General features: G+C 34.4%; 2 protein-coding genes across 2 annotated transcripts; one reads left to right on the top strand and one right to left on the bottom strand.

Moving 5' to 3' along the window:
* Positions 1-2851: 2851 nt before the first annotated feature.
* LOC130657161 (probable ATP-dependent RNA helicase DDX49) lies at positions 2852-6687 on the top strand. Its single transcript, XM_057460126.1, has 4 exons — positions 2852-3121; positions 4783-5044; positions 5317-5441; positions 5986-6687. Exons 1-4 carry the CDS (start codon positions 2883-2885, stop codon positions 6644-6646), a joined length of 1287 nt encoding a protein of 428 aa, XP_057316109.1. The 5' UTR covers positions 2852-2882; the 3' UTR covers positions 6647-6687.
* Positions 6688-7653: 966 nt separating this feature from the next.
* Positions 7654-17736, bottom strand: LOC130657968 (golgin subfamily A member 5-like). Its single transcript, XM_057460976.1, has 16 exons — positions 16204-17736; positions 15690-15938; positions 15228-15476; positions 14925-15147; positions 14116-14239; positions 13549-13645; positions 13210-13316; positions 12226-12390; positions 11739-11867; positions 11421-11483; positions 10721-10756; positions 9825-9980; positions 9628-9706; positions 9142-9235; positions 8735-8798; positions 7654-8538 (listed from the first exon to the last, which is right to left on the bottom strand). The coding sequence occupies exons 1-16, from the start codon at positions 16478-16480 to the stop codon at positions 8443-8445; spliced, it is 2208 nt and encodes a 735-aa protein (XP_057316959.1). The 5' UTR covers positions 16481-17736; the 3' UTR covers positions 7654-8442.
* Between the last annotated feature and the right edge of the window lie 778 nt (positions 17737-18514).

An 18514-nucleotide genomic window follows, 5' to 3' on the forward strand; every position in this document is an offset into this window, starting at 1 on the left:
GAGAGAAAAGAAAATGTTAAATACTGTGAAATGTTTTTTTTGTTTTTTTGGTCAAAAGTAAAAAATGTGTAGCAGTGTGTTATCTATTTTCTAACAGGTTTACTTCAGTTCATACTCACTATCTGTAGCCACATAAATGACGACATAACATTCTCCAACTTTTAACTTCGTTAATAACTTTAATTACTATCTCGCCTGGGAGGATAGTATTGGCTTCCAACTCTTAACTAACTATGTCCCAAATGGTCAATTGCAACGTCATCAAGAAGCTTTTTTAACGCATTTTTTCTTTTTGTAAAAAAACTGCCTTCAGGTGGATTCGAACCAACTGAGCTATACGCCTTGAGCAAAAATATTTAATTTGACGGCAAAATAACGCAAAATGATTTATTGATGCGAAATACAAAGGTTTTTTAAAATTTGTTTTGCGAAATGATTTCTCTCAACGAAACAAAGTTGTGTTGTGACTTTCAAGTTCTAAGAATAATCCTAATGAATTCCTCCATTATAAGGATTTCATAAGAAATTTTGAGCGGTATTATCAAGAAATGGCCAAAGGCTCTCAGAGGCATGGGACCTAAAAATTTCATATGCAGGTGTGTAAGAGATAAATATAAAAAGTCAGTAAATATGATAGCCCTCACGCCAAAAAGCAGCTGTAAATCAATTTTTAGGTTTTGTGAAATGATCCTGTTAATATATCAAAGATTTCTTGTTGCAGTGATATGTAATTGACATTAACGTGCGAGATAGTTTATGCAGCCCCTGCAACTTGTTTGTTTTCATTTGAAACGTTTCAATAAATTTAACATACCATCATAGAGAGGACTAGCAGCACCATTTCATCACCTTGCTTAAAAGTTAAAAGTTAGTAAAAGAAACAACATAGGTAAATAAAATAGGGAATTCTTGCTTCAACACTGCATATAGAGATTTGAAAGCAATGTAAAATCCTACATTCTAGAATGTTACATTATCGCCACGTACAGCATTGCTTTAGTTTACTTGCTTATCACGCAAAGCTACCCGCGGTCCGTAGTTGGCTCCAAATGGACTCTCAACGCTACATTTAAAGTGTGCCGTAGTCGGGACACGAACCCGAAATCTTACAAGCTGCATGCACTACCACTGCAACATCTAGGCTAAGTTGGTATGCGTTCAAATATAAGCTTGTAGTAGCTTTAAAGTTACGGAGGATATACGCCTGATTAGTTACAATCAGTGAGTTAAGGTTGTAGGGTATTTTCACCATCCTGGACTCTACTTGCTCCCTTTTTACCCAGATCGGAATATGGTTAACCCGAATATTGGGAATAGAATAGAAAATATTTTACTTTTTTTAAGGGGGGACAAACCCTAATTCTTAAATGAAGAAAAAATGTTTCTTTTTTAAATTTTATCAGCAATAGTATACAAGAGCACTGTAAATTTGGGTCAATTATTCCCTGTTTTGTTGCCATGGTTATAAGTTATTACACAGAAAATTCTAAGGAACGCGTAGAAATAAATTCAAACTTTCTGTTTGTTTCTTAAAGGCCACGTCTGTATAATCTTAAAGTAAAATTTTACATAATTTTACACAGTTTAAAACGCAAAGTCAAGGGACTATAAAAAAATCCTCTCGCAGAACGAAATTCCTAAAACGTGCGAAAGAAGTGTCAAGAATGACCGATTAGATATATCAGAGACCTTGACAGGGTTATCATATACTGGGAACCCGGAAAAAAGCAGTTTAAATTGGTTGGTATTCGAAGGATTTCGAAGCAACTAATAATTTTTAAACTGTTTAATTTTTGTGGCACGTCTGTAGCGGTATAAAACCTTTCGAGTTGACATTTCAAGGGACGTTGTGGAGTGTGCTTTAAGGGGTTTTCTCTTTATAGAAAATAAATATTATTAGTTTAAAAAATAATTTTTTAAATCTGCACATTTGGTCTCAGGAAAGATAAAATGCTCTTCTTGTCTCGACGTAGCAACAAAAACAAACCGTCAATTTAAAAAAAAAAAATGGTTCCTTAATTTGGAAGGCAAGTATCCGTGATCTCAGATCCTGTTTTCTCTTTTTGTATATCCAACTGCAAACGAACCTTTTTCGTCAGATATTTAAATAGATATAGCGCCAGTGAGAGACATAAAGACCTGGCAACGAGGCTGTAAACTACTGAAAGCATGCCTATGCGACCTATGCAACACTTTGTCTGCACAAAAGATGTACACACACAAAACAGTTGCTTGAATTAAATTTTATATAAGCTTGGTAATTTCTAGGCGCGTCTAGAGTGGCCTTGACGCGACTAGACGTCCACTGATTTTGACTGGATGCCACTAGATGTGACTGAACGCTCGTAGACGTGCTGTTTTTGCTAGACACGTGGAACAAAGGATTTAATTCCTCACGTCCTAACTAGGTATACCGCACTGCACAAAAGAAAAATGTTTAAAATGCACTTTATTTTAGTTTTAAAAGAAAAGCAAAATTAAAATGGCAAAGGGAATATGTTTAAAACTTTATGAAGAGAAATTTTGTGTAAAAATGTGAGAAAATATTCAATATTTTAAGGTATGCTTGTTTTCTTTTTCTCTCTTTCCTTTTCAAAAAAGTACAAAAATATATAATTTTTAAAAATCGTATCCAAATCCAATTTTCAGAAATTTTTATCCCTGATAAACAATTTTTTTTACATAACTACTCGCTAGTTGTCTAATCGCGTCGAAGAGGTGCTAGGTGCAAATAAACGTGATTAGACGCCTAGTGAGTAACCAACCTAATAGTATCTCAGTCTTTAGGACCGCGGCAAAAGTTTGCAAAAAGTTCGCGTGTTTTAACACAGCACGCGTTGGGAGTTCTCGGTGCCGTTTCATTTTCATAATCAAAGATCAAGATGGCGTCGTTAGAGGTGCTTGGTTTGCACGATTGGCTAAATAAGCAATGTCATGAGATGGGAATATCTAGGCCTACTGAAATACAAACACATTGTGTTCCTAAAATATTGGAAGGCAGAGACTGCATTGGCTGTGCAAAGACAGGTAGTGGAAAGACCGCAGCCTTCGCGTTACCAATTTTACAAAAGTTGTCAGAGGATCCTTTTGGAATTTTTGCTCTTGTGATTACCCCAACAAGGTAATAATTCAAAAAACTTATGTGTTTCTCATACTATAATGTATTCTGTATTTTTACCTCATTCAGTATAGAGTTCATGAATATAATTCCACCACTCTGAAGAGCTGGCTGGCATAGTATTGTTCTGCCCACCAGATTGCATGCAAAAATGTTTTTAAACAGTACAGCCAGATTATGTGTGCATTATGTTTTTTTTGCCCTGATTATGCTGTGGTGACTGGATTATGAATGCTGATATAATGGCTGACCAGACAGGCTGTGATTTTCTTTGACTTTTTAAACATTTTCTTTTCTTAAGTATGGGTAGTGTAGCATGGAATATCAAATGAGTATCAAATGAAAAAGTCAAAGAAATATTTCTTCTCAATCTAAAGCAGTGTTTACAATAAAAATATTATGTGTGGGAATTAGGTTTGGTGAAAAGTTTCTACGAAATTTCGTTTCAGTTGAGAACAACAACAACTTTGGCACCAGGGCTATTTGCTTTTCACGAATGAGATAAATACTGGCCTGCCCTGATTATGTTAGAAAAAATATAAAAATGTTGCACATAAGCCAGCCTGCCTGAATATGTTCGTTTCATAAGTGAGAAATAACATAAAAGTGTGGTACATAAGCCGACTTGCCCTGATTATGTTTTATGCCAAATAATATTTCTTAACTGTCGTATATAAGCCTGTCATGAGTATTTTGCCCTGATTATGTCCTGTTTATAATCGGTGCAAGCTGCCGTACATAATCCGGGCAGCATTCATAATCCGGGCAGAACGATATTCCCAGGAGGACAAACCAAAAAAAAAAAAAACAGTCAAGATTACTTCCAGCCAGATTATCTCTCACTTTAAACAACTTAATCTTAAAACACTCATAACTAGGAAATTATATCTCTTTTTGCCTGGTTTACATTTATTAGATAGTTTTAGATTAGGCAGACTTTTGGTTTTGAGTCATTTCATCCCTAAAAATATGGTCAGTCAGTGGGTCAGTGAAGAAAAAATATTTTTTAAGAAAATGTGTTTAACTACAAAGTCAGCTACCTTGTATATACATCTTGTTTAAAAAAGGCTGCCTCAAGCTATTATTAGCTAGTTCCCAGGACCCTTAGGACTCACTGCTGGAATTTTAAAGCAGGACCATAATAATAGTGGATGATGGCTGCAAGGGAGACAACAAGCATATATTTTTGTTGTTGTAGTTCTTCCAACGCAGGTTGGGTGACCCTAACTCTATTTGTGATGTCCGCCTTAAATAAACAAGGTTAAAACAAGCATATCACTATATTGAACAACGTGTAAAGTAGCAAGCAACAAAGTAATTTTGACATTATCAGTCGCTTGTCAGCAAAATTATCAATATTTTAAATTGGAGACTCAGATAGGGATTTTGTTGTTTATATCACAACAATGTCAGTCTGAAATTAAATTGCTAGAAACATATCCTGTGATTAGCTGGAGGCCTAAAACTATTAATCAGCCCTTTTATATAGGTAGTGCACCTGTGAGCAACGTAACAAAAAAATCTGATAATTCTGAAATATGTTTGATAAAAACCATTTCAATACAAAGGAGAAGTTGGTGTGAGAAAAAACACAATGTCTAAGGTTAATAAACTATATTGTGGTGTTTTTAAAGGTGTGTTTTTATAATGATTTATTTGTGCAGGGAACTCGCCTTTCAAATTGCTGACCAATTCCGTGCACTTGGCAAGACTATTAACTTAAAAGACACAGTTGTAATAGGTGGAATGGACATGGTGGAGCAAGGTCGAGCTTTATGTGACAAGCCACATGTTGTCATTGCTACTCCCGGGCGTCTAGCTGGTCTTATTAACAGTGGGTCATCATTTAGTCTTAAAAAAATAAAATTTCTGGTGTTGGATGAAGCAGATAGGTTGTTGGAAAAAAGTTTTGAGAAAGACTTGGAGGTAATAAGTTGGATTAAGACAATGTGTTTTGACATTCTTTTGTTACAAAATTTAAAAAAACTGCATTGTGTTTTCACAATTGAGAGACTTCATCTGAAACCTTTTTCACTAATATAAAGAATAGAAAGCAACTTAAACTCTGTAGAGTAAGAATTTGAATAAAAATTATAATAAAGAATCTGAAGACCATAAATTTGTTAAAAAAAGATCAGCAAACGCCCTGTTTAAACTCCACAATAACTGAATGTTAAAACCTTTTATTGGTGTTTTAGATAATATTTGAAAACATTGCAAAGAAACGTCAAACATTGCTGTTCAGTGCCACTCTCACGGATACCATCAATCAGCTGATGTCGGTAGCTAACAACAACCCGTTTTGTTATGAAGTCAAATCGGAGTAAGTAGTGGGCACATATACTTTCAATATTTCTTTTAAGCACCTAGGATCTTCTAGGTTGCCATGCCTCCTCAAAAGTGGACTTAATGACAACTTTTTCCTTTAAATCTCCCAAATTTTAATTTTACAACCCGCCGCCATTTTAATTTTACAGTCTCGCAATTTTTATTTTCAAAGTGCATAGAAGTGCTAAACAAGTACAGCACTAATTTGTTCTTCACTTATGGCATCTCAACTATTATTGATATCTTTATAAAAATATAAAAATGATCAGATCTCCTTAATATTCTTTACGGGCGCACATCTCAAAAAAGATTAAACATTCTCAGAAAAGACCTCGAATCACTTCGAAATTAACTTAAAAACAGTGACCACGTAAACACAAAACACAAGGAAAAAGAACAAGTACTATTTGTAACAGGCCTTAATAATACACTTCTGGTCTGTAAAATGTGCGTCACGTGGAGCAAGCAAGATTTAGTTAAGAAGGTACGTATGCTAGTATGAAGTATCGAATATATTTATATGTTCGTTGTTTTCTTAGCACTGCGACTGTCGAGGAGTTAGATCAAAGATATCTGTTGATACCGTCCCAAGTTAAAGACTGTTATTTAGTTCATTTACTGCAGACGTTTATTGAAAACAAATCGGTCATCATATTTACCCACACGTGTCGTAGTTCTCAGGTGTTGTCGTATTTATTGAGAAAAGTCGAGATAAAATGTGCGACGTTACATTCGTTGATGCCTCAACGTGAACGATTGTCGTCGCTGGCACGATTTAAAAGCGGCGTCGTAAAAATATTAGTTGCGACGGATGTAGCTAGTCGTGGTTTAGATATACCACAAGTCGAACTTGTTTTGAATTACAACGTACCGGCGTCGCCGAAGGATTACATTCATCGTGTCGGACGTACGGCACGTGCTGGGCGAGGTGGAATGGCTTTGACCTTGTTGACGCAATACGACATCGAACGGTTAAAGGCGATAGAGAAACATATAAATGTGGAGATGACAGAATTTGAAACAAGCGAATCGGACGCTTTAAAACTTTTAAAAATTGTGACAGTGATGAAGAGAGAAGTAGAGATTCGTTTGAACGATAGTAACTTTGGAGAGAAGAGGAAAGTAAACAAAAGAAAACACGCAATTTTAAACAGTATATCAGTGAATGCCAAAGTCAAACCAAAGAAAAGAAAAACTTAATTAATTTCTATGAATAAATTTAAACCCATCTCCTGTGTCAACAGTTTCTTAATGACACCTTAATCCCACTCACCCGCTCTATAGCAAATAACGTCGCCTGAATTTACACACACTGGCATGTCCTTCTGGCACTGAGGTATATATAACGCCGTGACCGACTAGATAGGACTCTTTGCTAATCTTAACAACTGTTCGATATTTTTAAAGCTTCAGAAAACCTGATGAAAAAACAAAGTTGACGAAAACGTCTGTTTTGATTACCTTTCAGAAAACAAAAGTTTCGAAAAGTTAGCGAGTCCTAATACACACTTTTTTATAAACAACCCTACTTTTCGGTCGACCCTCCCTATTGCTTAATTTTTAAGACCTAGCCTCGTTTGTTGCTTAGCTGTTGCTTAAATATCCCAAGTGAAGTAATCAATTATTTCCAACGTTGTTTCTACGTATTCTTTCCATCACGGTTATATCGGACTTTTTCTCCACTCGTTGATTTATAAAAGAGCGTGTACCTGCATTTGACTGCGGTTTTTTGCACACTAATGTTATAAATTATTGCAATTTCATAGTAGAAAGCCTTAGCAATTAGAAAAGATTTTGACTTAGCTGGGAAAAGTTGTAACAAAATGAGCAACCGTAACTCCGGGGCCTGTAGCGTCTTTTCACAACAGAGGACCTTGGGTCACTCCGAAATAACGGCTCAGGGGTCACAGACCCCGGGAACGAGGTTGAGGACCTCGTATTAATTCCTGTTACTGCACACTACCGTGTTGTTAGGTCGCCTAACATTTAATTTAAATGTTTACGTTTATTTTAAAATACTAGCTAGCTAGCCAGAGCAGGGCTGCATTCTCCCTTAAGAAATATACATAGCTGACAATATTTTTATCAAAACATATAAAAAGCACAATAAAAAGCTTTCAGGAAACAAAAAGGTCAAAAAATATTGTTCGAGGATTCGATAGGGAATGTTCCTTAAGTATCAGCAAAGTCCACAATAATAAGTAGTATCATATTCTCCTTCATATTTTAAATTCATGTGCACAAATAAATCTTTTATAAGAAAAACCAGTCAAAAAATATTAGATCTATATAAGTTACACAAAAAATAACAACTACACCACAGAAAAAGTAATTCAAGGTTATTTCAAAATGATGGCAGATTTAAAGTGGCGAAGCAATGTCAGTGTAGAAGAGAACAGTAAGCATAGAAGCCCTTAAATATGACGGAATTTTTAGTCATTTTTTTTACATCCTAAGTCTGAACACCTGAACTAATCTATAACATCAAAATAAATATACAGTAAAAGGCTAGAACAACGTTCAAACGTTATAATATATAGCTTAAACAAATGTAATAAAACAATAAATATAAATAATTAGTTAGGTAAAATTCGATAATTCTTTGATGGAGGTTGCTTCTTAGAGTAGGAATAATCTAGAAATCTCACAATAATTGGGCGAAGTGGATAAAAACTGATGACAATCTGTCGTCTACGACCTGTTTCAAAAAGTCAAATTTGAAATACATGTTTCAAAACAAAGAAGTGCCATTATGTTTGTCGTAACAGCTCAACGCTAAATTGATTTTAAATTTATCTTGGTCAACTTCGGTCGCCTATATAACTACACATCTTGGTATCATCCACAGTGAATAAACCATCAATTGGTACATTTCGCTTTAATGTTGCATGATGAAGTGAGCGTGCTAATAAGATTCATTTGTCTCCTTGTTATTCTTTGGGATCAGGTCAAAGGGGCCCTGCCGCATTCTAGGACTGACATGTTTGCAGTTTCCACTATGAGTGAGGATCTTTCGGCGAGTGGGGGTCGCTGCTATGCATTTCAGGTGTGTATGTCAGCAAGACAAAAGTAACCCACAAGTGGAGAATAAACTGAAAATGGAGTTACAGGCGTTCATAACAAAAACATTAAGGCTGACTGCTACTGTAGTAAAATTTGTCGCTTTAAAGATTTCGTCTTTAGAATTCAGTGGGAGTGGGAGTGGGATCATTCCTGTTTTTAGCGAGTTTAGTCTTTTTAGGAAATAAAAAATTTGATGTAATGATAAAACTGCAGTAAACGACTTACCATATAAACAATAACCATCAACCTGGCGATGGGATAGCGACGTAAGAATACACCAAGCCGAATACTAAAAGAAACCGTAACAAAATGACCGCACTATGACATGAAAATTCTCATTAATCCAACACCTCTCACTGATAGCAAACTCCCTATCATGAGAGTGAGAGTGGATTCACTATTTCCAATAGCTTTAAATAGCCACTAGAGTGTTTCAAACACTGTTATCACTGTGAGTCGTGTTCTCAATGCACAACCTAAATAAAAATCCTCATCCCCCCCACAACCATGACATAGACTGATTGTTAGTTGTGAAAATAACAACTGCTAAATATACACGTACTGTCCTCTTGTTTACGAACCAAGCTGCACGATTATCTGGTCACACCTAGCTATTAGTTTAAAACACTAACCTGAATTTATCGATGTCGTTTACCGTTTTCTTCCAGTGCCTGTTTTGTGTGATTTGAGAAGGCATAATGGATGCCATGGGTTGTAATCGAGAACCTACAAGCAAGAATGTATATTACTTAACGTTTGTTACACCTGTATTACAATGATAAAAACAAAACAAAGATACGTGACTGACATGCTGAACACTTTCCTTACGTCCCTTATAAACTAAACTTATTCTAAACCTTTTTCGAGCCGTCGATTTTTTCATAATACGGACATTGCAAAAGCAAACAGGAGACCGCATTTTCGACCTTCTTGTCTTATCTAGTAGTTCAGTATCACGTTGTTTGGTCATTTTCAGCCAAAACCGAATACTTTTACATATATTAATGACCGGGATGGTTAAAAATACATTTTACTGCTTTCCTAATGTTTATGTTATGACTAACAAACCAAACACGAATTAGGATGAGATTTTGTAACTATGAAACAAGTAGAATTACCGCTTTCCGGATCTTCAATGTCGGTCGAGTGATCTTTGTTTCTTCGTGTTAAGCTACTTTGAACGTCGTGGTATTGCTTCTAAAACAATAGAGAGAAAAATAACAACTTTTTATTAGAGGAGGTAAATGCAACCATACTGTCCTATCCCGATCGTATTTTTTAAACAGAAAATTTATGACTGAAAATAACTACATACTTCCAGTCTTTCTAATTGGAGAACGAGTGAATTTTTTTCTGTGCTTAGAGCTTCCACCATAGTCTGCTTGTGTATCAGACTGTCAGTCAACGTTCGTATTCGATTTTCAAGTTCGTCTTGAGACGAGTTTGCGTTTTGTTTCACCTTTGCTGTAACCTGCAGAAAATAAAATAAAAAATCAGATTGAAAGTCACGGTAAAGGTCTAAGCTTATCAGAGAATATACTTCTCAAACAAAAAAACTATTGTGAATTTAGTTATATAGTGTCAGTATCTTTCCCATCGTTTTATTTTGTGTAATACTGCTTTTATACCCTTTTATTTCAATTTCTAAAAGTAGGCCAATGGGTAAAATATACTAAATAAACGTCCCGTACAATGAAAAGGCTAATTGGTGACGAGGTGTGGACGGAATGGCACACCAGTGCCATCTTTCTCCAGCAAGAGCAAAGAGACAGAGAAGCTTGAAGACCATTGATTTTGAAACAAATACACCGAGGTTTACGCTGTTTAACTTACACTAAAAACACTGAAATGAAAGCATTCTATCACTAGCAATGGAATTGTTAAAACACTCTGCAACGTTGGCCCAAATTCAAGGAAAGTCTAATCTTTTCCTGATAATAGTTTTTTAATTAAATACATCTGACGCCACTCTTTTAATCACAACATGAAAATCAACGCCCATGACGTAATGGCATTAGGCAAACATTTCTTTCGTATAAACAACTTGTGCAGTGAATACTAATTTCTGAACATTTTTTGGAAGGGAGAATAAAAACAACTTAAATCGAAAAAAATGCATGTAAATGTATTTTAAGGCTGGCAATGCTTACTATTTGCCTAATTTCCCCATTTATTTCGAACCTTCGTATAAAAACAAAATCGTGACTTTACCTGTTGTTGCAGCTTCTTCATTTCTGCTTCGTGTTGCTAGAAAAATAACATATGGTGAAATGAGGGACGAGAGAGAAGTGTTTTGAAAAGTAACAAACTATAGGCGCAAGGGTCAAACGCTTAACAAGTTCTGCCTTTATTTATTTATTTATTTATTTATTTATTTCTACATTTATTTCTTATTTTACGCTTCTGGAAAAAAATAGCTTTTGGTATGGGAAAGATTACGGTTTTTCTAAATAAGGTTAGAACTTTCTTCTTGAACAATACGTAGTTAACAATATATAGTCTACGATGACTCTCTTCCGAAAATATACTGACTAGGTCTTATAATAGAGATTTCTGGCTGCAAACTTTTTATAACAATTATAATAACAGGTCCATTCTAATGTCTTCTGCCGAAGCCCAGTGGTGGAAAAATCAGTCAGATATTTTTAGAAGCAACAAAACCGTTCCACACTTGTCATAACGAACATAACTTGATACATTTCCGTTTAAGATTTGTTTGTGGCACACGTGCGCAAAGGTATTATCTGAACAAAATACGCATTTCACCCGTTGCAAAAATAATTTTTCCATAAAAAGTCTACTAAAAACGCTGTGCGAAACATCGTCAATTCAAGGATGCGTTAAAAACGTCGAACAAAACCCTCGCGAAAATTTCAAAACGGTGCTTGTTGGTATTGTCGATATGTTTTACCTGTGTTTGTGAAATTTGAGATTTCTTGATTTTATGCAAATCTTCTCTTGTAAATTGTAATTCCTGAAATCAAAGTAACATAAAATTTAAGACTACCAGAGAGATTTTTTACCAGCTTGGGACTTTCATACTAAAGCTGCATTTAAAAAACCACCAAAAACACCATAATTCAACATACAAAAAAATACAAAAAAGCTAAAAGTTCTGATAAAAACTGACAGAAATCCCCAAAGCTTAAAACAATGGATAGAGCTATACATTTTCCTGTACATTATAGCAACCCTATATGCAGTGCACTCGAAGTGTACTTCAACCAACCTGCATGTAGCGTTTCATATCTTCTTCAGCATGTTGTCTTTTTTGAGATTCATCTTGTAAAGAAATTTGCAAGCTGTCAATTCTTTGTTGATTCTCATCATACTCAGAGTTGTGAAGGAGTTCTAAGTCCTAAATGAAATTCAGCAAGAAAACAATCATAGTCAAGTAAACCGTTTTTAGCTACAGGTATGGTTCGAATACGTTTCCTTTTCAACAGTTCTTCCCAAACTCTCTATTGCTACTACACACTGAAATTTACGAAGACTTTTGCCAAAAGAATTATATATACAACAACATAAACAACGGCAAACAAAATTAGCATTAATATTTACTCAAAATCGACCATTTAGTTTTTATGCCAAAAAAAATCTGTAAGCAAGTACTAGCAATTTGTAGGAATGCACACTGTTAAGCTCCTTCGTTCCTTTGCACAACTTTGCATCACATCTAAAATCAAACTTAAAAAACAAGAATCACAATAGCATACCAGATATTCTGATCGCACTTTTTCCAAATTATATTTCGTTTGTTGTAGTTCGTCTCTTAGCGCATCTCTCTCCTGCTTGGTTTCTTCCAATTCTGACAACAGCACTGGTGAAGCTTCTGTCGAATCTGTTCCTTGTCGCAGCGAGTTGATTAATTTTTCCTTTGCCTATTTTGACAGGACAAAAACAACATTCAATAAAATACACAAAAATGCTAGTATATCCAGACATATCGCTCTCATTGTGTTCGAGCTTTAATACTACAATTTCATAGAATCGTCCATGTAAAATCAACTATGATCATGGACAAATACAATGACACAAGAGAGCTAATTTTAAATTTCGCTGCTACAACTGATTACATTGGTTGTTTCCAGAGTGGCGCATTTAAAACTTGTAAATGTTCAATTGTCAATGTTCGCTTGTCAATAATTACTTGTCAGTGGTTACTTGTCCATGGTCACTTATCAATGCTGACTTGTCAATGTTCACTATCAATGTTCACTTATCAATGTTCAAAACTAGATGTTAGGTTACTTGGTTAAATCCATATTCTTGAAACCTGCTAATTACTGCTGAAGTTTGTGGGTCCGAGTTAGATTATTTCTTCATGTGGGTGCGCTAGAGGATGCCATGAGCAAACTTTAAATGCACTCTGTCTGTACTATGTTGTACTGTTAAATTATCGACTTTGCAGCCTGCGAACTACAGAGCATTGCCTATTTGACCATTTTATTCATATTTAAGAAAAATGACAAATAAATAGCCTTTGTTTCATAAATTTTGTCCATGATTGTTGCAAACACAAATCATACGAAATTGCAATTTTCCGTTTCAGTTTGAAAACTACATAATAATGAAACAACGCTCTGAAATTTAATTCTGAACCCACTTTTTTGTTATCATGTGAATATGAAGTATATATTAAAAAAGCAACTAAAAGACGCCTCGCATTATAAACTAAGAATATAAATTAAAAAACATACCTGCAATATACGTGCAGCTTTATCTTTGTAATCTTTTAATTCCTTGCGAGCAATATTAGCAGCATCCGCAGACTGTTTCAGTTTCACCTCAATTTCTCGTGATTTATCTATACGAACAAGGGGGGACAACTATACGCCATGAAAAAGTATATTTATAATAGTAGAAAATACTTCAAACACATCACTGTTGTGTGGTTATTGGTTACCATTGAAACAACAGATTCCTTTAGGGTAGAAGTGCAGAGTTGATTCTGTAAAAGTTTCTGCACTTTGAAATTTCAAACAAACATTTACGAGTGAATCATACGGATAGTATACGTGTGAGAAAAAATGTGTTACCTTTTCCTTCAGACTGCCGTGCTTGCAGTTGTTTAATTGTTTCTGTGTATTGACGTTGCTCACTTTGTCGTTTTGTTTGTAAATTCATCAGTTCTGACTACACAAAATATAAGAAAAAGGGAAATGGAAACATTGTACAGTTGAACTCCTTTAAAGCGAGAGCAAAATTTTTCAAAAAAAGTTGGCATTAGAGTGATGTTTAATTGTAGAAAAGTATAACAAATTGTAAATATTTTGCATTAATCTTGTGCTCTAAAACTTTGAAAAATTGGCATCCTCAAGTTTTATTAAAGTTTTTTCACCATTTTACCAAACGCTATGATTTTCTCATTCTAGTTGTCTTAACAAGCTTGTTTATCGATTTTATCCCTTTAATTAATTAATTGCATTCATGCTCTGTAATGGCCTCTTATGATTACAGCTTCCATTTGTTCTTAAAAATGGCAGAGAAGAACGTTTTCTAAGTTAATCATTTTGTTGTGAGATAATATAAATCTTCATGTACATTAAAAATTAGGGCAAAGCTGAAAAATATCAACAAAAATGGCAGAGAAACATCATATATACTTTGATATTTTCCTTTTCATTTCTCTCCAGTCGAAGGTGATCTTCGGCTTCCTCTAATTTGAATTTTATGTTATCTAAAGCCACACTCTGCACACCAGTTGCATCAGAATGGTCTTTAAATAATCTAAAGGAATAAAAGTGTAGTAGCATTAAATGATAGGACACTAATATCATAGTTGTCTGTACAATTCTTAATTGCCAGGTTAGTTTCCACAGTAGTAGTTATTCAAAGAAATGCTTCTTATTATCCTCATCAAGCAATTATGAGAAAATAGTTAAAAACCCTTTAAAAAATTAGGAATTGATTAATTGGCTGATTTATTAAATGCGATAGTTGACAAGGTATTAATTACTTCTGCAACTGCTTTAGCATGGAATGTTTTCTAGTCAAGTTGATCAATTGTTGACCAATTTTCATTCAGACATCAAAGCTTAACTTTATTTTAAGTGGCATCTTCACTGCATAAATACAGAAGTTAATCATGTGTGATTAACTTCTGCTTTACTTGATGTCTGTGAGTCAGAGTCAATTTTAAAACCTTGAGATTTGTAATTGAAACAATCTTATAATCGCACCTATATAATCATAGAAATAATGTCCGTCCAAGTAATTGCAAGTAAGTGTAAGTATGCACAAAAAGCAAAGCAGGAAATATATACAACAGTCAATCCCAATGCAATTTTTTCATGGGCTTACAACTAGTATATATACTAAAATTTTATTGATTGACAAAAATACCAAAACACGTTTGCGTAAAATGTCATTTTTTACAGAGTATAATTAATAAAGGAGGTATAGGGAATTACACCTTTCATTTTGTTCTTGTACTTCTTCAAGAGTCTTTGTTTTCTTTTGCAATTCCATGTCAACTTCCTGAATGCGGACACGAAGGACAGCCAACTGTGAATCTTTTGCTTTTAAGGCTTCTGTGAGATCCATTTCCTTGCTTTCAAATTCCTTTTGTATACGTTCATAGTCTTCATTCTGCTGAGCTCTTCTGTTGTCATAGCGAAGCTTATATTTCTCAGTTTCTAAAATTTAATAACAACTCTATTTCTATTTTACATCCTGTTGACAAACAAAACAACAAAAATAGTTACAATCTCTTAACCTTGCTGCTGCTCTTTCAGCTTTGTCAATGTTGATGCAAGCTCTTCATTGAGGGAATGCATTTCATTTTTTAGCAGTTTATTTTCCAGTTCCAGATTTGAAATCCTTGTAGCATCAATTTTATTAGCTTCATCGTACGTATGTTGCTGACTTTGATCTGACTTATTTTTCTCACTTTCCTTATCACTTCTGTCAGTTATATCCTTTTCTGACTTTTGAGCAGACATTACAGGTGGAGCTGAGTCCACAGCTAAAGAAGAAAATCATATTATCTTATGGCCTAAGCATTTAAACAACAGAAATAACAACAACAACAAAAACAACAACATAGAAACAAGAGAATTACTGATTAATGAAATTGAATAAAGAAGCTTTTGTGGAAACTAAGACACACATTCACCGAGACAAGTTGATTATTGTAAGGAAAAGTGAAGCACACATTACAGGGAAAATGTTACCATACCATCATTGTGTTTTTGTTCTTCTGGCTGTGTTGATGGAACTGGTCTTGAAGATGATACATTAGATGACAAAGGTAAGGTTTTGCGAGGAGTTGAAGTTTTAGGGCCAGAAAGATTTCGGACATGTCCTTTTTTTAATGTGACTGGGTTGTTACTATTCAGAAATTCAAACAGTAGATCATCTTCTTTTTTGTTCAATGATGGTGAGCTTGAAGATCTAGCTAGGTTTGTTTGTATTCCATTCTTGATACCTATGTACAAAAAGCAAATGCAGTTAAAAAAACATATTTTTTCTATTTTTTGCTAGCATTTTTGAAATTTGTAAAAAATATCTGCTTTTTTGCATATAAAATTTTCTATGATGATAGGTTCATCCCCTAACAATTAGGTTTAGTCAACTATGCTCATTGTATATTTCACACATTGACTTAACTTTCCCTGGTTCAAAAAAGCTCAATTTTTGAAATATTCTAAGGTTGTATGAACCCTGTTTATAGATAAAATAAACAAAATTACCTTGGTTTGAAGATCGACTGGTTTCAGCTGAATTGTTTAATGCCAGATGGGCTGGATGCTTTTTTTCTTGTGAATCAAATGTTTTGTTGACGGGTGAAGTTCGTGGGACATACTTTGTGGAAGCAAAATTTTGTGGTTCTTTTGCAACGTTTATCTCACCAATGTGTTGGTCTGGCGATACAACATTTGTAGATTCATTGAATGTAGTTGCTGCACTTTGATCAATTTTATTTAACAAATTTTCAGCTTTAGATGTGAACTCGCTTAACCAAGACATAATTTATTTAATTATATATATACCCTGTAAATAACAATAACATAAGTTATTAATTATGTACCTTGCACATACCTGTTAAACATCAGTGCTTGAAATAAATATTTAATTTCTGGTGATTAAATAGGAAAAAATCAAAATCAATGTGGATAAAAAATCATAAGTCACCAGGAGTTTAAACACAATAAAAATATATACTAAAGCACAGGAGCCTTTAATTAAACTTTGTATATAATGGGACAAGAATGTATTGAAAATATAAAATTCCATGTGAAAAAAAGGTGGACATATTTTGCCAATTATAATGTAGATATACTTAAAGGGAACCCGAGGTATAAAATGATGTTGGACTTATATTATAGAGCTTAAAAAGTTAGCTAACAAGTCTTTTTTAAAAAGCGTTTTCAAGATATTCACATTTAAAGAATTTCAGATTTAATTATGCTGCATGAATTATGATGTCATATTTTAGTAATAGCAAATTTGGACATTTCTTTCATCAGTAATTTCAGACCTGTTAAGGGGTGTTTACTTAAACTTTATCAGTGCATGGATATTATAAAAGTTAATTGATTAACATAATTTTTTTTGCCAAAATTACACTCGATTGCTCGTCCCATGCCTCTTTTTTTTGCTGGCGATATAACAACGCAGGATCTGCAACTTGGTTTGCAATCAAATACTCACAAAATTTGATTGCAAACCGACGTGCAGATCTCAAGTTATGAGTTCGATTTTTAAGTTAAGAGTACGCATGAATTCATGCTTTGGTGTAGCCACACTCTTTATAAACAATGTTATTTTCATTGCGTGAATGTCAAGACTGTCTTTTCGTTCTTGGAAGGCACAATTAGTTGCTGGTCAATTTGACAGTTTGTTTTTGAATTCTGATGGTCAAAAGTGAAATTTCTGCAGCCATTGACTGTTGCCCTAAAGTTGTCTTTTCTGTGTCCATCTAATTAATAATAGCCGGAATGGAAACACAAAATGCGATATACATATAAAGGACGGCATCAGCATTTTTCCATGGGTTGACAACTAGTGTTTAGCTATACAAGATATATATGTAGTCTCAGATGCACAAAATAGCACTTTCAGAATATATATGATGGCTAGGCTGTGGGTTTTTCCACAAGCTTATAACTAGTTTTTTTAATATTTAAAACAAATACAGTCTTTCACACAATAGGTTAGGTGAACTGTGTTGGGTGGTTGTCATATTATGAAGCATTTAAAACAAAAACAGCCACTTAGAGCATTGCATATGTCTTAGAATAGAATGTAAGTCATTGTTTAAACTAGGAGAATAACATTGTTTTTAAACTTGCTAACTATTATAGCTAAAGCCAGAATTGTACAGCTACATACAAAGATGGAAGAATGTATAGCTAGCTCCCCCCTGCTAACTGGCTACTATGATGTTAAATCTTTTGGCTAAACTTTAGAATACACCCTTTCAATTCTTATATATGAAGTAGTCACTCTGGGGTACCTACCTTGTTGCACCTTGTTGTACTTTGTTGCAGGCTTTCAAAGAAAGTCTTCAGGAATAGCAGTGGTGTGTGCCAGTCCTTCATTGGATTGAACATCCAGTTTACAACAATGTGTGCATATGTAAAATCAAGTTTGAATCAGCCCGTCTTAACATGGTGTATCCTACCAGTTGTGGTTTATCTGGTATCTGGAAGATATTTATCAAGGCTGTTTTTAAAGAGGTCCAGTGTGCAACCAATTACGGAATACGGATGGATTTGGGGAGAATATTAAAGAGCTTTATTCCATGGATTGGTAAACTGAACTCTGCCAGCCCTACTGTATGGACCAATTGGAGGTTTTGCTTTCCGCACATGCCGAGGCTGATGATAGCTTAGGATTTTCAGATTGACATTTGGTACCAACTGTGGGTGGGTGGGTTTGGGGGATTTTTTTTGAGAACGTCAAATTGAAGTTATGTGTGACAACTTGCTCTTTGGATAGCTAGGTTCCCCTTATTTTTAAATTAGTAACAAATTTATATGTATTGAAAAAAATACTTGC

Source organism: Hydractinia symbiolongicarpus, chromosome 9 (genome assembly GCF_029227915.1).
Source record: "Hydractinia symbiolongicarpus strain clone_291-10 chromosome 9, HSymV2.1, whole genome shotgun sequence".
In the NCBI taxonomy this organism is placed as follows: domain Eukaryota; kingdom Metazoa; phylum Cnidaria; class Hydrozoa; order Anthoathecata; family Hydractiniidae; genus Hydractinia; species Hydractinia symbiolongicarpus.